We start from the raw sequence: 21,133 nt of genomic DNA, 5'->3' as shown, positions 1-21,133 counted from the left end.
CCTTCAACATAGATATCGTATTTCATTTTTATTGTATCAAGTGAAATTTGCAGGGTTTTATTTATTGACATTAATGTTCAGCTAAATATGAACTTTGTATTTGTATACACTGCTTGTTCTTGTAACCCATGACGCTGAGATTGATATAGATTTATGTTGTTACTAGCACTCAAATAATGCCCCAGACAGCGTGGCTTCTGAATTCCAATTAATGTATTGAAGAAAAATACCTCCTTGAAACAGGAATATTTGACTTCCTGCTCTTTTCTGTTAATACTGTGATGGAGCAATGAGAAAGCTAAGCACCAGCTGAACCTGTTGGCAAGGCCCTGCCCCTTAGCTGACCATCTTGTTGAGTGTCTTGTTCGTCTTCTGTCTTTGAGAATTTTTCATAGAGTAAGAACTCAGACTTCAATCAGTTGTTTGTGAGGCTTCCTGTCTGTTCCCATTGCCTGACATGCTGTCAAGATGTAAGCTCCTTTTATAAACAGATGTAATTCCACAAGTGGCTTGAAAAATTTTGTTTAAGTTGGACACGTCTAATGCTGGGTTCACTAGCCTGAAATAAAGTTAAAATTCTACTCTTAATCTGATGAGGAAACTGAATTCTCTTATCCTTCCTCTGGTCCTTAAAACACCTCTAAAAATGTTGATTTAATGTTATTTCAAAGTAGAGAAATCTGAAATCTTTGCTACTTTAGGGATGTCATCTGGCAAGGTGGCTAGAAGTTGTTTTTAAATTGAAATGAAATAAATGTGCATTGACCTGTACACTGTCATGGCACAGAATTTTAAAAGGGGATTTTATTGATTGATTTCTGTGGGCAAAAAGCAGTATAGTGTGCTCTGTTTTTTTATAGGATGTTATATCATAGCTGGACTGAGCAAGTCACTCAAGAGTACCAATGGTGTGCTTGAGCGTGACCTGTTCTGTGCAGTGGATGGCAGTCTTGGTTGTGTGTGGTATGAATACCTGGACTGCCAAAGAAGAAATGAGTATCAGGAGACTAAGGCCAAAGAAAGAAAGAAAGAAAGAATTTAGAATACAGTGGTATATCTGAGATGAGAATAAGGGAGAGAGCAGGACTCAAAAATACCTTTATGAATTAATCCAGCCTTCATGATTGTAGTTGCCTCTGAAACAATAAAACCTTGAGTCTGCTGTTGCAGTGTGAGGTACAGTGTGCCGTGTTCTGTCAAACAGCTTTTTGGATTGAATTTTCAACTAGCTGAACACACACTCACTGCCTATCTACCAAAATTGTAATCAAACCTTCTTCTGGCAGGTGTTTTGAAATCAGGATATAGTTTCATGAGCTACAGCAAGAGGTAAAGGTCCCCTAAAATAGCAGGGCTTGGGTGGCCCATTGCCAAACATGTAGAGTAGTAAGGCTGCTTTTTGACTGAACATGTAGATGGTGGGTCTCCTCAGACTTCTGGCAATACACACTGTGCTGATTCGTCTCTCCTTAACGTCTGTGAACAAGCCTTTGTGTTCAGCCAAACCTTGCATAAGACCAAGTGTCCTTTGTAGCTGAGGTATCCATTTACCTCAGTGGTAGCCCTGGGTTCATTTTTTAAGGCACTGCCTTCAGAGCCCGTTATTTCAGGCACAGTAGAAATGTTTGCTGTCTGGGTTAAACCACAGTATCACACTGATTCTTATGCAGATATTTTGGAGGCATTGCTAGTCATCCCTATGTGTCTGCTGGAAGATGCAGTCCCAGCATTTCACTAGTTGCCTTAAACTGGGAAGGAATTAGGAAATCAGAACAAAACAGGACTTCTGCTCTGGGAACTGCTACTGCTTTTGCAGAGTCAAAAATACTGTTAAAATGCCGTTACCTATGTCACCCCCCCCCTTTTTTTTTCCTCCCTCCAGTGCAAATACAGCCTGAAGCAAATACCAACTCATCCATTTGTTATGGATAGACCTGGGATTGTTTCTATCAGCTGTAACCAGTACCAGCCATATGGACCTGGAAATGGTTGGTTAAATGTGTTGACAGAATATGGAAATTCAGAGACAAACAGCCAAATTCTTCTTTGGTACAATGCAAAGTATTTCTGTCAATGACTCAAGCTTGTGGAGTGGTAAAATCTCTGGAATACACTGCCAAATACCTGAGCAGCAGTGTAGATATAATTACAGAAGGCGCCTTATTGCTGTCCGCTTTGGATGTTGGAGGCAGGCATGGCAGGCTCAGGTGAAGTGAGCTCATTGGGATACTTCACTTTAAATTCCTTCTGTATATTGAATTGCTGTGCATATACATATATATATATAGGTTAAAGCCAAGATCTTCTGAATCCAACCACAAACGCAGTTTAAATGGATTTTCAAGTTCGTGCTTGTCAGTAGAAACTTTTGAAAAGTGTAAGAATTGCTATGTACCTGTTAATTTAAAGTTAATATATCAATAAAGTCTTCATATTGATTTTCTGTAATCAACTTTAAAATTTGAATTAATGTTTCTCTGTGCATGGGTTTTGTTTGCCCTGTAAGAGTATGTATGCATACCTTTTGTGGGAAAAAAAAGTTATTCTTTCCCAGGCCTATACATGTCTCACCTGTGCTTATAAGCCATTTGTTTAGTCAACTTAAATGCGTTTTCAGTCAGAATTGATACAGGCAGATTATATCTCTACCAATACTCCTAATTTTTTTTCTGGGGTTTTTGTTTGACTGATGCTGCAACTGCAAAAGATTTAGGAAGAGAGCACAGTTCAGTCTGGTTTTCAAAAACTTCTAGGAAAATATTGTCTATAGCTGATATCCATCTTTTTCTTTTTCCCCCTTTTTTTTTTTTGGTGGAAACTAATGTTCTTGTCACCTAGCCTGTTGTGACCTTACCACTGCTGCACTGGAAATCACCTTTTCCAATTATCTTGTTATTACCATGATAAAATTAAACTCAGAGTAGGTATTGTCAAACTAGCTATGAAGTTTGTTCTTACTGTTCCAAACCTGAAAAAGATCTTGTGCATCCGGAGTATGTCTGTGATATTACTTGTCCTAATAAAAGATTATTTTCTCTGCTGACCCTAGCTAAATTCATTTATCTTCTTCAAATAGTCATCTGGGAGTCTCCCTTTGCTCAGAGTATTATCTTCTGTTTACAGATGCTCAGGTCATACTGAACAACGATTTTATTTAACATGAGTGTCCTGTAGTTACAGAGCTCCCCTGCTAATGATTTAAATTGCATGATGATGTGCAGTTTTAAGAGGTAACTCATATTGCTAGATTTAGGGATATGGAGATAGAGCATGTAGGTTTTCAATTCTTTGATTACATGACTCATATGTAAATTTGAAGAAATGGGATCTATTGATTTCAGTTACTTCTACAGTGAAATTAAATTTACACTTGATCCTGTTCTGTGGCAAGCTTCCCACTGAGTTTAATATCGGGCTCTTTGATATCGGAGTGGGTTGTTTGCATTCGATTTTGATAACGGGGAATTCATGTTCATTAAAAGATAGAGATATGTTTTTAATTATACAGAAGAAGAACAGGAAATTAATAAAAGCTTGTTGGTTTGGTTGTTATGGTACTGTGATACGTTGCAGCTGAGGGACACCAAAGTAACACTGTCCCGGTTACGCTGATCTGTATCTGAAGCTTACTTATCTGTATCTAAAGTTCAATTAAGCTGTCATGTGCTACATATTTAAGGGTATTCTGCTTTGGGAGAGTTTTTAATTGTATTTTTGCTCTGTTTTGAACAGAATGTTTCAATATTATCTATATTGACAGTCATTCACCTTTGGTCTTCAGTTTTTCTGTGGTCTGCTTTTATTTTTTCATCATAAACATACTGCATGTTCTCATAAAGCACAGGAACAGTTTGGGTGATTTCTGTAGCATTGTTAGTTAAAAAGGCTTCAATTAAGAGACGCATATTGCATAATACTGATACGATACAAATATATATTTTTATGATGTTGATGTTTACCACTGTAGTACACGTTACCTTTTAATATGTCTTTTCCCCAGGTATACTCTCACTGTAGTGATGCATAATGCAATCCTAGAAGTATCAGATTTAAGAGCTGTGGTGTTCAAGTTTGGATGAAAGCAATTCTTTACCACTGTCCTTACATGGTCAGAACTCACATGGAAAATGGTGTGATTTTATCAAAGTACAAACTGCAGGGTTGACAACTGTAATTTTGAGCAGGATCAGCACTTTTGACTTCGGTGTGATCACAGTCAGTGCTGTATTTATTTTCCTTCTGTATTTCTGAAAATTCACTTATTTGCTCAAAGCCAGTACTGAATTTCTGCTTAGGGAAAACTTACGGCAGCAGCCCAACATTTATAACATGTTGTGTATTAATAAATCATCTGGGTGCATGATGAAATAAAATTTAACAAACAAGCACCTTTTAATTTTAACTTTACAAATAATATGGTAAATAGATAATTTTGCTTTTACTGTTAGGTAGTGTCACATATGTCACATAACTGTCATGTTTAGTAGAACATACATATGTGGAAAAATAATTGGAAGGATTGCAGATAATTAACACTAACCTTCTAGCACAACTTTTTACGTTTTATTTATGAAAGTTTCTGTGCATTTTTTTTTGTCAAAATGAACTCCCAGCTTTTCATATTTAAAAAAAATCCCAAATCAATCTCTTGCTAATATATCAAACACAAACATAATAGAGTTCAATAAAGAGAAAATGCCAGCAAAAATCAAGTCTTCAAGACTCTTGAAATTTTTGCATACAAAAAGTTTTATGTACACACGTTTTTTTTACATATTTGCATCTCGAAATCTGTTTATTCACCATAGCTTTTATAGAGCCTGTACACATACAGGATGTATGGAAATTCTAGGTTTCACAATAATAAAAGTTGACTTAGTCTGAAGCTAATTTGTTGATAGAACTCCTTAGTAAAATCTTATAAAAAGATTCTTATAATAAAAAAAAGAACGGTACTTGAGACAGTGTTTTTTCAAGAGTTTGTGATGTGCCTATGCTGAATAATACCTCAAGCAGACATTCTGCATTTTTCCCCCATTCTTAAATAATTTATTCTTTTCATAGAGAATATGAGGCACTTCTCCCCACCTTATTAAGTCAACCCATGAGCCCTTTTTTAATGCTAGGTTATCTTGTTTTGATTAACGACAGCAGTGCTTGCTATTTAAAAGATTATGTGCTTCGGTTGTTTATAAAAAGGATAAACAAAGCTATCAATTGCAGCATTAGACAACTTGCAAATGAACACTCAGGGTCCTTCCCATTTTCTTCTGCTAGCTGTAGCAGTGATGTGGCAGTGCACAAAGAATAATACAACTTGCTGCTACAGCAGCGAATTTTATTGAGGATTGTATCCTGCCTTAACTCTAACAGAATGATTTTGGCCTGAAAGCGGTTCTATTCTGTGAGTTAATCCAAGAACCTCGTCTTTGAAGCACCACAAGATTGTTTACTGGAGAATATAAAATGCCAACACAAAGCTTGAGGACTCGTGAATGGGACTGGATAGGGAGTTTCACAGCAGAAACTAGCAGACAGCAATGCAGATCAGTTGCTGGCATGAAAAATGATAAAAGTCATAGATGGGAGAAAGAGACAAAGTAGTAGTCCAGAAAAAATGGCTAGATTAGTACAGGCAAATAGAGGGAGAGCAAGAAAAAGTAGGAGACTCTTGTGCAGGGTGTAAGTTATGGATGGGGTAGTGGTGAAGCTGAATGAGAATCCTGGATTTTCTGTGACAGTGCAGAAAAATGGAACAGGGACAGGCAAAATATCAGACTCAGGAGAGTTATGTGTATCAACAATCAAAACATGCTAGGATGTGAATTATGGATGAAAGAAATGAAGTTGCACCTGTTCCCCGCTGTTTGACCACAATATTGCTTATGCAAATGAAGTCCATGACTTTTTTCCTTGCCGGTCTAGTCACAAAAACGACAACTCCTTGGCTCTTTCAGAAGCTTTTCAGTACTTGAAAGTTTCTCAACTGGTTTTGTTAGCCCGAAGGCTTTATTTAGGTCTGCTATAATTTATCTTTTGACTTTTAGTGGACTATTTTAAGAAAAGTCAATTTTCTTTCTTTTTAACTTCCCACTGGTTCATAATAGAGTTTGTGTAAAATGGATGTAACAAGGGAAACATCTTGTAGCATATTTTGTTTGTTATAAGAGAATGAATTGTAATCAGTCATTATGAACTTTTTTGTTTAGAGAACAGAAAGGAGATTTGCACCCTGTATAAAATGAGAGTTTATTGATATATAAAAGAACAAGGTAAAAAAAAGTAGTTCTGGAGTGTATAATCCATTATGTGTGCAAAACAAAACAAAACTTATAAAGCTATTTTATGAAGCAACACAGAAAAATAAACTGCTTTTCCTGGGAAGGAAGATGAGTACAGAATATACTACTATGACTGTTTATATATTTAAGTAACTCTTGAATAATTATTGTTCAGAGTACCCATTCTAAACTTACCTAGTCGGAAGACTCATATTTTGGAATCATTGTGTTGATATTTCAGGCTTTCTACATGGTCTTACAAAGCTTGGCTTCTTCCTTCTTAGGAAAAGTTTTATTTTTCAAGGGACATTGCTGCTAGGATATTAAAAACTTCCATGAATCGTTTGTAATATTGGATAAAACGTGCATACTCTGAAATATATGCATTTTCCCAGAGGAATGAAAAATGTTTTGTAACTTCAGACATTTAGTTTTGCAGTGCAGTGAGTTCAGATGAGTTGTGTCTTACAGCAAGAGGAGTATGAAGCAACACAGTAACAACATGGGTTGTGCTATATTATTATACATTAATATTATTTATTGTGCCAAGAGAGTCCTGCTGCCCCTCAAATCCCTCTGTACTGATGACTCTAATATGGAGTTGAAAGAGAGCCATACCCTGCCAAGACAATCCTTTTATTTGGAGTCTTGGCAAGACTGCAGATGATGGAATCAGGTGTTTGGATAAGTCAAGAAGCAAGCACATTTTGGCAGGTAGCTTGACAATCTCAGAAGCCCCAGTTGCCAGCTGTCTAGCTAATACCAGGTGTAGTTTTATAGATGTATATGGAAATACCCCAATTAAAAGAATGTGTTAGGTTCTTTAAATATAAAGTAATTATAAATTACTGTATGGCTGAGTAAAGGAATGAATGGTTTACAAGAACAAAAGGAACAAGATGTCTTAATTTGCACAGCACAGTCCAAGTTAAAGGAAGAGAAACATAATAAAATTTTTATTTGTTTTGTTTTAGAACGCCAAACGTGTACATCTATGGCCGGCTCCAACGTCCTTCCTTCCAACGTGGCTGGTATCAGCAAAGAGCTGGTGGACCTGCAGCACCTCATTCAGTTCCCGGAGGAGGTTGCCAGCATTCTGACTGAGCAGGAACAGGAGCTCTACCGAAAAGTCTTACCCATTGACTACCTCTGCTTTTTAACCAGGGATTTGGGTAATGCTGAATGTCAAAGCAAGCTTCCATGTATTAAAGCTTCCATATCTGCAACTATACTTTCTTCCCCAAATGGTGAACATAATGCTGTAGAAGATCTTGTGACAAGATTTAATGAGGTAAGACCAAATTTTTGAATTACTTTTCATAGAGGTTGTTACCTGTGGGTTGGTTATTTTTTTATATCCCTCAGAGAAGAGTTCATCTGTAAAGACAGTTTTTTAAAATGTAAATGAAGATGACCAGGGAGCTTAGCCAAATAACTTCCACTGAGTTTGATAGGAGTTATGTGACTGATTCGCTCAGTTAATTTGGAAAATTGCATTCTAAGTTTTTCTTGCATGTTGCAAAGTAAACAGGAAGAAAAAAAATACAGCCTTGTATTTCTTTGTATTTATACTGACAGTGTTGGGTATACTTTCAGTCAGTTTATTATTTTGTTCAGGAGCTGGAGTTTTATTTATTTGTTTTTGGCTTTTGTAGACTAAGCATGATCATAGGAGTCAGCACAAAAGTATTATAAACTAGAAGTTTCTGTGTTCTATATAATATAACTACACTAACCTGCACTATTTATTTATTTATGTTACCACTGTATGTGTCTTGAATGTTATTATACAAGAATTGTTGTTTGGCATGACAGATTTCCATGAGCCAAATCCTGAACTGTTTACTAAAATTTTTAATTATTCTTCATAAGGTGGTCTCCTGATGAGTTTAGTAGAAAAACAAACAAACAAAATAAAACAAACCCAAACCAAACAACAACAACAAAAAAAAGCCTAATGAATAAAACCTCAGGTTTCAGCTACAGAAAAATGGAACAGTTTCTTTTGTTTTTGTGCGTGTGAACCACGTGCAATATTGACAGTTTTAAAAATCATAGAAGTGGAATGAAATAAAGATAGTCTTGACTTCTACTTTTTTAGTTTGTCATCCAGTGCATTCTTATGCTTTAATAAAAGATGAAAATTGTGCAAGCATCAAGAAGACAGCACAAAATTAAGTAGATGGAGCAGAGTATGTATTAACCCCCAGTGAACTTCCTGCTTCTTGGGCAAATAAGAATCAGAGACTGAATATATAGCATACTTCAAAGTGTTCCTGCTTCTTGCGTGATACTGAGATACAGGAACTAAAATACTGTAAATATGTTGGCTTCTCTCACATAATTCTATTATAGGAACATAAATAAAAATTGCAACTGCAATATTCAGTCTTTAGACAGAGCCTAGAAAAGTTAGCTCTAGTTACTGTATTTTAGAAAATACCGTGTCTGGTGCATAGCTGGAGAGGAAATCAAGCTTCTGATCCAGCTCAGGTCCCTGTGGTATTTCTCTCACGGCAATCACTGTAGGGAGGGCAGTGGGAAAAAGGTGAAGTGCTCAAGCTTCTGTGTGCCGTGGTGAGGCATGGTGCCAGAGTAGTTGGTTGGAACTCTTCTGTACAGATGAGACTGACCTTCATGTGTTCTGCCACTGAAACAGTCAACAAGATGGAAGGGCAAATAAGTGGTGAAGAAGTCTTGTCAGAATTGACTGAGATTATTCCATGTCAAAGTGAAGTTTAACTTCAAAGTTGTTACTTGGTAAAATATTCTACATTATCTTTTAGTGTTAGAGGTTTGTGACTTTGCAATTTTGTAGTCTTGCATTTTTTGTCTATTAATGCTACAGGATAATTTTTCATATAATTTTAATTAATTCCTGAATATCTGGTGCATAGATCATATAATGTTCAGTGCAGTGGATTATTTTTGCAATTTACTTTATCTTATGGTGGACTGTATCAGTTGCCACAGTGAATCACAGGCATGAACTTCCAAAATGTCTTTGTTTATAAATGGCAAGAAAATTCCTGTGCAAAGAGTCATGCTTTTGTTGGCAAAAGTCAGCGAGTGCCTGCTGATTTTTTTGGCATCGCCTATAGAAATGCTGTGGTGTATTTATAATGTGGGAGCCAGGATGGATTTTAACATGACAGGCTTCTGATACATAATGGGAAAAAATAATTTCATGGCATTGTTCTTCTAAATGAGCAATTCTAGTATACAGAGGATTTTTCATATAGCAATATGCTTTTTAGTCATTTTTCTGATATATATTAATGAGGAACACTTGTTTGTAACACTTGTTCAAAACAACAATCAATAATTGCTGTTTTGTGATACAGAGGAACTTCACTTTTATTTAATAGAATAAATGCTGACATTTTTATGGAAGCTTTGAATGAGCACTGGAGTACTGTTATAAAATAAATTATTAATTAAAATAATGAATATTAATTTAAAATTATTGAAATATCATTAAAAAAGTGAGCTTTGGTGAAAAGTAGGGAAAAATTCTGGTCTTAGAAATGTAAATTTTACTATTTGCTACTCAAATTCCAGTAACATCATAAACCCTGCTCTTCAGTGAAGTTGAAAACTGCCATTGACTAGAGTGTGTGGTCAAGCTGTAGGTGCTGGGAAACATCACATGGTTCCCTTCTACTTTAAATAGTTTTGCTGTCACAAAACTGTTTTCTAGATGTAATGTATTCTTTATTCTTTATTCTTATTGTATTCCTGGCTCTTTTTTGTTTGGTTGGTTGGTTGGTTGATTTGGTTTGTTTTTTAACACTGATTACAGTATTTAGACTTCAATCGAGTCTAAAAGGCATGGAAAAAGGACTTATACAGGAGAAGATGTTTGCTATCAAGAATGATAGGAAAAAAAATGTAGCAGTAAGTAGTGTAGAGACACTGAAGATGGATAGCACAGATTAAAGCTACTGTCAAACACTACATGAATAGTAGCACAAACGTGCAACTGGCAAATCCTGTACTTTTGAGTCCAGAAAACAGAAACTGCCTTTGTTTAAGAGAGCATGGTTATGGCTTAGATCTGGCGTAGTTACTGGACAGTATTCAGACGTAATACATTTCCTCCTGTTTTATCCTTTCGTGGGTTTTCAAGCATCAGTTTATTTCCTATGTGTTAATCGAGGTAGCTCCCACAAGGAGCTTGAACACTCAATGACTTGTTTCAAAAATATGTTGGGTGAAAGGTCAGTTGTGAATGCTCTGTGAAGTAAACTCAAAATGGAATCACTTTCAAAGGCAAATATATTCTCTGAATACATTTCATCTGTATTCTAAAATTTTGGGGCTGTTCCAGCTCTCAAGTTTGTACAGAAATTCAGAGGGAAATAAAATATTCTCAAGGAAATAAAATTCTTGTAATCTGTTAAAGTTGTAGTTTGTCTGCAGGATTTACTGTCTCTGATGGAGCTTTCATACAAATTGAAGTTCATATAACATCCAGTCCTGTCACTAAAAAATTCCAGTCTTTAGGTATATAGACGTGTAGTTACATAGACTTCCCTAGAGGTGGCATAGGAAGATGATAGTCATGGTGGAGATTGGTTCTGAAGTTTAAATGATTTCTCTGATGCTGCTATAGAAAAGCTGGTTACTATTGTTTAAGAAATAGTTGAAAAAGTGAAATTAAAAAATAATGAAAGAATGAGAGAACTTTTCAACATGTGGAATAGATGCACTAGACTTGGAAAAAAAAAAAAAAAGATGGATAACCACAGAAGGATAAGAGATGACAATGAAAACTATTATGGAATCACTATGATTACATGCTACATTGCAGAATGAATCCAGATTACTTTAAAATAATTATGAGTTATTTAATGAGGGGCAGAAAAGAACTAAGGGAAATGAGACCATGCTCCTTATGCATCTACAATAAGCATATTTCAGAGTTTACAGAGCAAATAAATAGTTTTTTCTGCTTAGGGAGAAAAGCATCCTGGTGTTCTTAATTAACAAGGTGCTAATACACATGTGAAGAACAGATCCAATCAGTTGCTTTGTTGGGGTAATACAATAATGTGGCATCAAACACTGAATAACAAGGAAGAAATTTTGTTGGATTTAGGAAAACATGAGAGAAAATTATACCTACTATACCATGAGAGAAAGTTATACCTACTATTCCTATGGATTATCTGCTTCCCCACCTGTTAGTATCAGTACTTCTTTGTTAATATCAGTACTTCTATTACTTCTTTATAACCATTTGAAGAAACACTGCTTCAGATACAGTGAATGCATTCAGTTCAAATTTTCAACAATGGCTGCCTAACAAGAGTTTACAAAATAAGCTTGGTAGAATATTCTAAATTTCTTCCAATTCTGTTTTTATTACCACAAGGCAGTAAGGGAAGCCTTCTTTGAAATGATGGACTTGTCCTGTGTTTTTAAAAAGTATATAGCTCCAAACTTGGAAGTGTTGCAATAGGGGATTAACACTTCCCTAACCTTTTTCTGGTAGAGGAATTTTTTTTTGTGTATTCTAAGGATGCATAGTATCCTTATATAAGTAATAATAAATATATTGCTAAACCAGATGTATATGAGAAAAAAAATTTGAGTCTGTTACTAGTACCAGTTCATAGCACATAACTTTAATTCAGTATTTATTTCAGATTTAGAAGAGTAGAAGAGGCAAATCTACCTGTAGATACTTCAAATATTGTGAAAAGATTTAGTTTCTGGGATTATTTTTTTTATTATTTTTACCATACTAGCAGAATTTAAAGCTGAATTATAGCTTGTGCCATGTATACACAGATAATTAAGAAGGTATTTTGCTATTTATTATTTTATTTTCATGAAAATTTGTGGCTATATATTATATGTAGTATCACCAACTAAATAAAGCTCATACTCTTAAAAAGTTTCATTAAAACTGTAAGTATGAGATAATGGAGACTTGGGCATAATGTGTACTCATCAGCTGGGCACAGCAGATATTTCATTGGTTTCTAGTAATATGGAATTGATTATAGAGTTTTGTAAGAGCAAGGCAGTGGATCAAGCTAAAGACATAGTCTTTTCTGTCATTAAGCATAATTAAGAGCTAATTGTGAATTAGCAGCTATTGTGGAAGGAGGAGACTGAAATACAGTAGTCTAGCTTTACAAAACTATGGTATTTTGAGGCTTTTTGATTTTCTAAGACTGTACATGTAACAATAATAGTCATATACTTTTCTGCTTTGATAGAGAGCCATGTTCTCATTTATCTGTGCCTTGCATTAAAAAGCGGGTTATTTCAGTAAACATAAATATGCTTTTTAAAAAGAATTAGAGATAACTGAAGGGACTATTCCAGGCTATAAGAAGAAAAGGAGGGTGCCATTCTGAGTGGCTGAATGGATATGAAAATGGCTGAAAAATTATGTGAGGGAGAAAGACTATGGATCTGGGTGCATCAATTGTTCATCTCTAGATCTTTCAGGGAGCTTTCAAGGAATAATGTTGTTTTTTTAAAAAGATGTTATAATATGAGTTGATACTTAGCGATTTATCTATTTATTTATTTTTTTAATGATTACCAAAAGTTTAGTTTTATTGTGTATGTATATATATACTTTTTTTTTTTATTGTGTATGTTTATATATATAAACTATGGGACAAAACTATCAACGAGATTCTATAGAGTTAGCAGAGCCTTGGTAGCTAGGAAAAGATTAGGAGAATGATAGCTAAGTAGGTTTTAGGACCCTGAAAATTGTAACAACATACTTTTTTCTTCCATCTCTTTTTTTTGATTCCTGTGCACTACCATGTATTCTCTGTTGTGTATTTTATACGTATTCCACATATTTATATATGTGGAATATATATTCCACACACACACTCTTCCTGGGCACCTCCTTTTATATTTTTATTTTTTCCATATCCTTGCCCTCCCAGTCCCTTGCACATTTATGGTTTTTACTCCCAGCCTGTCTCTCTCTACCAAAGCAAACAATTTCAATTTATGTGTTGAAAGTATATGTTTGCTAACATTTTAAATAATTTCAAGAATTGCTTTATACAAACATGGAAAGAGGCTGTTTTGTTAACTTGAGCTTTTCTTGCCACAGCTTCAGGAAAAAGAAAGCAATAAAAAGTTAGAATGAAGCATTTAATATTCCATGCTGAGATATTCGTATGAGGCAATTGTGACATTTTAGGCCGAAAGTTGTACCAGATTGAAAGATCATTCAGACAGAGCTTAGTCTAGCTATACAAATATATAGAATACAAAATAAGAAGTTAAGTGAGAATACAAAATAAGAAGTTCAATATATAAGGTGATTTTTTGAAAGATTAAGATGCCAAAGAAGAAAGTTAAAATGTCTGAACTACTCCAGAGCAGCACTGCTATGGATGTGATTTCAGCATTTACTAAGCTGTTCCTGGATTCAGTAAAGTCAACAACTCTGGCTATTTAGCACAATAAATTATAACTGTAGTTTTATTTTAATGGGTTAAATTTGTAAGTTTTCTTCATTGTCATTCAAGACAAAATTTAAACCCCCTACTCGCAAAACAGAGACATATCTTTTTACTGAAATTATGGAATGTAAATAAATATTGCGCTCTGTCTCTTAGTTCAGCATTTTTTTGCACTGCCTAAATGGGTTTGCATAATACTTTTTAAAAGATTGTGTTTGTACGAATATCAAACTGTTTCCAGTCCTTGTTTGGAATAGTGTTTAATCAGATTTAAAATGGTAAATGTTCTTTGTAAGGTTATATAATTTCACTCAAGCATGTAAAGTGAACCATCTGTTCATAAGATGTGCAATTTAAAATACCCAGATTTTAAAAATGCATCTGAAAGTTATGTTGCATATTATACTGAAAGCCCAAAAACTTGATAAAGAAGCTTTAGTGAAGCTTGTTTAACATAAGACAATGTTGTGTTCAATTCTTGGACCCTTACAATCATCAGCATGCACCGATGGGTTTGTGCATTTTGCAGTACAAAGGAAGTCATGGGTGCCAGCTGATCAGTGCTAACGCTGCATACTGAGAGAGTTTTTAAAAGCCTCATAAACATGAATCTGCTACATATAGTTTTAAGAATAACTTCCCTTAACAATAATTTTAGTTTCTGGAAAGAATGTTTTTTAATATTCTGAGAGGTGAATTATGTTTGTGTTGTTTTGTTTTGTTTTTAAGAGGAAGAAATCAGGGTACACTGATATAATAAGAATTATACTATTAAACAAGATAATGTATGTTTCTTCCTCTTACCATAAATACTGCTTAATATTTGATGAGGATTATTGTTTTACATGGATTTTTCATGTTCTTCAGATTTTACTTGTATTTCATGGTTTGTCAAACAAAATCATTACAAATAGCATAGCTTGGCTAAATGGGTTACAGATTGTCATGCTTACCTTTTGGATAACTGAAAAATCAACTTCTTGTTTTGTATTCGGAGACTTCCATACAGAGAAGTCCCTCATGAAACTCCTCAGTTAGTCACTATTAAAATTGCTATCTTTCTTGCTTTGGTAGGTAGCAGTTGAAAATTTATTCTAGGTAGAAGTTCATGGCTTATTTTAACACGTTTGGTGCTAGAGGAGGTATGTACTGTAATCTTTTTTAACTTGATACCAGTGATAAATGTTAAACTTCAGGTATACAGCTGCATTAGGTAAGTTCACCTATGAAAGTTGCATCTCCCAAGTATTATGAAGTTTCTAAAAATGTAATATAAAAATAGAAGACATCATTTCTTCCATGTAGCATTACCCTCTGAAGTATGTAGCATGGGAATTGCTGAAAAAGCTTTGGAAACGTAACAGCTGGGGTAGTGTAATTAAAAACAAACAAAACAAAACAAAAAACACCTGGAATTGTATAGATCGATACGTGTTACTGTGCCTGAGATGATTCATCAGATTCAGTTTGCATTGCCCAGTTGTCTGGTGCAGATACTGTTGTGCTCAGACTCAAATTTAAAAGAGGCTTTTGTACTTCTGAAAATTTCCTAATGAAGCTTCTTTAAGAATTGAAATTTGGCATAATGTTTGAGTGCTTATCTGCATTAGATGACTAGAAAATACTTAAATCTTCACTAAGTATCTATTTGATACAATTTTTATTATTTTTTTTTTTACTATTAATATTGCAGTAACCCTGAAAGACACTTGTTTTTATCTATCTGAATGGGAAGATGGATGTTATTATCAACTTGAGTGGATCGTGTTTCAATTTATGACTTTTCTTGTGTCTTGCTATCATGTGGATTATAGTAATGAAGCCAGGATACATTTTCTCATACTTTTCAGACTCATCAGCAGTGCAGCGGAAATCTAATTATAGGCTTGCTGTGATGATTTCTGTTCTAAGGGGAGTTTAAAATGAGCTACGTAAACAGAACTATATAAGTAGAGTGTGAAAAAAATAAACTAAGGAAATCATCTTAAAAATATCGATATGTAGATTGTTAATGGGATATCTAACACAAAAACTTGGTCCAAAAAGTGTTACTGCTGATTCTGAGGAATACTTGCAATGTATTTTGATTTTTTGGCAAGGCTGCTACTGAATGCTCTTTTGCCTGGGGCATGCTGCCTCTGGTCCCAGAGACAGTCTGTTCAGGCATCACAGCAGCTGCAAAGTGTTAGTGCTGCTGTAGCTGCAGCCTGATAACTAGCTGGCTGCCTGATGGGATTTCATCCTTGGGTGAGGTGCTCCTCATGTGTGATGCAGCTGGTGGCTCTGAAAGCCACCCAGGAAGGAACTGCTAGAAGAAGAGATGCCAGTTCTGTATCCAGCTAGCTGAAGTGTCCAAACGTCAGTGTCTGCTTCTGGCCAGAAAGAAGCTTCCTATTGTTCAGTTCCTCATGCTGGAAACCCTCTCTTGGAAGTAGAGATCACACTTGACTTTAGTGATAGAGAAGAAGTCCACTGCAAAACACAGTCTGTGCCAAAGTGGAAAAACAGGGTTTTCATTACAGCTTTCAGTTAATTTCCATACAGGGCTGTTCTATGCTCTTCTGTTATGTGAGATGCAGTTAGCTCAGGTGAACATAGGCAGCATCTGAGGAATGACACTTCTGAACCTTAATTTGAATGAAGATCTTGAAGAGCTTGTTAGTTCATAGAATTGTAGAAGCACAGAATGGTTTGGGTTGGAAGGGACCTTAAAGACTACCTAGTTCCACCCTGCCTGCCGTGGGCATGGACACCTCCCACTAGACCAGGTTGCTCAATGCCCCATCCAGCCTAGCTTTGAACACTTTCAAGGATGGGGCACCCACAGCTTCTCTGAGCAGCATGTTCCAGTGGCTTCATTGTGAAGAATTTCTTCCTTATGTCTGATATCCCCTCTTTCAGTTTAAAGTCATACTATTGTTTAGTGTGTGTATGTTCTAGTTAATACACTTAAGTTTCTTCTCAGCTGTCATGCATAATGTTTCCTGAAGATCACAGTTCTTTCAACTTACCTGCATTCCAGTGTTGAATGCATGTGGTTCATTTTAGCTATGGCCATTAGGAATAATCACCTCAAATCAATGCCAAACATAAGTTATTTCAGTATGCATTTATTTAAGAGCTTCAGAATATTGATCTTCAGGATAAAGTTTTTGGAACTGATGTTCAATCTGCCTGGGCAGAATAAAATCTTCAGGGCATTCAGAGCTGGGAAGTGACCTCAGTCAGCTAAAGTTCAGCTTCAGTTTTTGGCCTCTTTAAAGCCTTCTGATTCAAGCAGATTTCCCACCTTCAAAATTTCTATGATAAATGTCCCCTGTGGCATTTTAAATGGATAACTGATAGTTCTGCTTGTTGATTCTGTGCTGGCTTCCTAGATGGGCTCCAGGGCAACATTTAATTTGGGAGTAATACTTCCTCAGCTCTGTTACCTGACTGAACTCTCTTCCTTTTCCAGCTGTCCTCAACTTGAAAAGCACAGAGTAGGAAAGCTGTTGCAGATACTAGCCACAGTGATCAGCAAAATCATCGCTGAATTAAATGAAATGGCCTTTGTTCACAGCTCCTTTCCTCTGCTGCCTCCTCTGTGACAGTACTGTTGCCTTTTAGTGGTCTCTGTTCTCATCTCAGTGATGAAACCTCCCAAGAAATCCATTTTGGAGTACTAGGCTATTGAGCTTTTTGAGAAAAAAACACCCTTTGCGGGTGTTATATGTTGCATTGAGATTAATCAACTAAAAGTCTCTGAATAATTTGATGAAAAATTTTATGGAGAGACGATGCTATTCAGAACTACCAGAAAATTCAATTTATACTCCTGGCTACTAGTAAATATGACATAAAAGCCATATAAAAATTAAAAGCAGCCTGTAGCGTACATAGAGGGACAATTTTGTTTCATTCCTAAATTCAGCAACATATAAAACAATATGATGAAATTTTCTCTTATCTGCCTCTGACTGAAACCTCACAGTCTGCTCATCATCTCCAGAAAATCTGGAAATGCTGCAGGTTCTAAAGCAGGCATGTTCAGTGTTTGTCGGTGGTGTGGTGTCTTTAGACACTTAGTTCCGTCTCTTGAATCTGCCCAGAGCTTTATATCTTCCTTTACCCATTATGTTTTGTAGTTTAGATATTCAGACACTTTGTTTTTCCTTCTTGTTTAGTGAAAGATTTTCTAAATGTTTTCTGCTCTTCCTGTAAGTCTATTCTTGTCCTGCAGAAAGAGCGAGCATAAACTTCATGGGAGACTACTGCCTTTTGCACCCATAGTTTGCTCCTAAGTATACATATGCCATCTTGAGGCTGCAAAGGCTTGCTCGTGCTGACCTTTATCATTTTGTGTTTGTTTTAGAGAGTGTTTGTAAGAGATCATCATAACTGTGTATAGCAGCCCTAAACTCTCTATTAAATAAAATTTCAACAACTGTCCTAGATTCAATGTTGCTTCTTAGTGAGGAGTCTAAATTCAAAAGCCTTTTTAGACATTCTTTACCAGTTTTGATACTGTTCTCCCCTGACCATTGCATCTTTATTACCTTAGATTAAAACAGATCTGATTAAAAATATATTATTATTTAAAATAATTAAACACAGATTAATCAAACTGTCATTACCACACTTGGTATTTCATACCAAACAAATGTTATTGTTTTTTCTGTGTGTGTTTCTGTTGCATGTTTAGCATTTGTATTCTCTAACAGAGCCATTTCTGGAAAGCGAGAATAATATCCAAAACCAATATGTAATTTTGTTCCAGCATACACAAACAAATCTATGACAACCTTGAATCACAGATTTAACTGGTTTGTTTCACAATTTCTGATTTTTTAGTGCATTTACTTAGTATCAGTTTATTCTGTATGTGCCCTTGTCTGACCCTTGTGTCATACAGTTCTGTTTTTTTGTATTTTTTCATACCCTGATCCCCTGCAGGTATGTACTTAGCTGATTTAGTTTTTACATTTTAGGAATAACCAGTAGAGCACTTCAGAAAAAAATTCAGCCAAATTCAAGTTCTCATTCAGACCTGGTGCAGTGATTTAATTTATCTTGTATAGGGCAGCCAATATTCATAGCTGTATTTTTATTTTTTGTGTTGTGGCCTCTATAGCGACAGTCTGCATAAAGGCTGTGATTAGGAAAGCTCCTTGAGCATACTTGTACAACATCTATCTCTGGCGTTTGTTCCACCTTTGTTGAAAGTTCTGTACTGGGTATCTGCTTCTACTAAGTCTTTTCTATTGTCAGATGTTAATTATAAAAACATAGAGTAATTACTGAAAAGAGAGCTAACCTCTTATTGTTTGATTATTGCTAGACAAAAAGCATGTTTTTCCCAGCTCCTACCTTCCATAACCACTTCGTTTGGTGAGGATTAGAACAGGTAGAACACTATTACTGAACGGGTCCATTGTCCCCTGATCCTCATGTCCCGTTAGAGGGTCCCTATCCCTATGGTACACACTCCTCAGGGTGAGACAGAAGGATTTTATAACCTCATTTCTTTACGAATTCAATTTGATTCCTTTTTATAGCCGTATACATTGCATATATTGGAGCTGGGGCTTTTTTTCTCATTTGCACATTCCTCATTTGTTGTTCTCAATTGGTTTGGGTGTCAGGAAGATTAACTAGCAACTTGTATTTTTCATATTCTTTGGCTGTTCTCCCACAGGAGTGAGACTCAAACTCTGTGCCTGTATAGACTTGCATAAATGGAAGTCCTATCTATATATTTTCAGTGGTTCTGTTTTCTTATAAATGCATTTTCATTTTACTTCTTACACTTTTTTCACTTTTTTTTTTTTTTTTTTTTTTAATAAAACAACCTATGCCCCATGAGGGGTAAGCTAGCATTTTCCAGTTTTTATAAGCCTCTCCTCACACTACTATTGCCTGTAAACACTTGAGTCCTTCAGGACCAAAGACTGGAACTCAATGTCAGTAAACAAATCACATTTATTGCTTTTTAAGTGTTTACACAATGACAAAAATGAAGCCCTGGGGAATTATATTGTAAAAAGGAATAGATGATTTGAATTAGGTTGCCATGTGAAATATAGCTACTTTTTATGGATGTTGTGGGAACATAAACTGGAAAGAAAATCTGCACACTGGTAAAAGGAAAGTTTAACTTTTTTTTTTCTTAATACAAACAGAATCTTGTACTAAATTAATTCTTAATTTAGTTAATCATCAAACAGAAGATAGTAGAATGGTCACACTTAGGAAAGTTAATTTATAATTTTACAAAGAGGTAGCATTAATTATTTTAAGCATTCAGTGCATAAAAATAAAAACCACAGTATATCAACCTTCACTCTTCGTGTTGTAAGAACAAGGGTGAGGCTGAGATTTGTAAGCTGTGTTAATAGCAATTTACATTATAGATCTCTCTGACAGCTTTAGAAATCATCACTAGCTTAAGCTGTCCATTTTCTTTGGTGACCTGAATGCGTATTCAGAATATCTGATATTACTATATAGTAGTTTGTGTTGTTTGTTTGTTTGTTTGTTTGTTTTAACAACTATTATCAGAATAATTAATGATGTAACTGTGGAACAGTTTGTCTGTGTGTCAGGTGTGTTTGTAATGCTTGTGAGATATGGCCATAAGTGCATGCATAGTCTTTTCTTGGATACCGTGCTTGCAGAAGGGAAAACAAGAAAAAAAGATGTTATCTGTCAGATGTGCACAAATGTTCCAAGTAACATTGCTCTGGCTGACTGTACTGTCCATTTTATTTTACAAGGTGAGCTCATGGGTTACCTGGCTGATCCTGACTGCAGGTTCTATGGAGGAGAAACGAGAAGTCTTCTCATATTTAGTACATGTGGCAAAATGCTGCTGGAATATGGGCAACTACAATGCTGTAATGGAGTTTTTGGCAGGGCTAAGGTACTGGCAACTCTTTTTTTAAAATGGCTTTTCAGTGATAGATTACACTGCAACTTCTGTTAAGCAGATGTCTCTGAAGAACAATGAACTAAACAGAAATCTGTTGGTAAATTACATCATCTCACCCGGTGACTTTATTAATAATCCCTTTAAAAAAAAATGCTAAAAGGCATTCTTTTCAAAATGTTTTGGAGATACCATCAGTTTTTTCTGGTAAATGTTAAATATGATATGTTTAAAAGCATACATTTTTTTAAAACAGATTTTTTTTTAATGTAGAAGGAAGATGGGGAAAAAAGTTATTGTTTGCCTAACATTGACTAAAATGAATGTAACTTGGGGTTGGAGTTTCCAGAACACAAGTCAAAGATAATCATGATAATGTTCTAGAACAGTCAGTCTTAAATTGTAAAATGAAACAAATAATAAATAAATACAAATTAAACTACCAAAATACCCCCCAAAACAGCTAAAAGTTATGTTTTTTTGTTTGTTTGTTT

The 21,133-nt window shown here is 35.3% G+C and overlaps 1 protein-coding gene across 16 annotated transcripts in view; it reads left to right on the top strand.

Moving 5' to 3' along the window:
- PLCE1 (phospholipase C epsilon 1) overlaps positions 1 to 21,133 on the top strand; it is a 159,853-nt gene that overhangs the window by 91,384 nt on the left and 47,336 nt on the right. For all 16 annotated transcript variants that reach the window (XM_072039608.1, XM_072039617.1, XM_072039614.1 and 13 more), the window contains 2 exons: positions 7,256 to 7,572; positions 20,488 to 20,633. In XM_072039608.1, the coding sequence (XP_071895709.1) occupies positions 7,256 to 7,572; positions 20,488 to 20,633 (463 nt within the window). The remainder of the gene's footprint in view (positions 1 to 7,255; positions 7,573 to 20,487; positions 20,634 to 21,133) is intronic.

The sequence above is a fragment of the Anas platyrhynchos genome, chromosome 6, assembly GCF_047663525.1.
Source record: "Anas platyrhynchos isolate ZD024472 breed Pekin duck chromosome 6, IASCAAS_PekinDuck_T2T, whole genome shotgun sequence".
Classification (NCBI taxonomy): Eukaryota; Metazoa; Chordata; class Aves; order Anseriformes; family Anatidae; genus Anas; species Anas platyrhynchos.
Note: the sequence above shows the minus strand (reverse complement) of the source record. Positions and strands in the feature narration are given on the sequence as shown.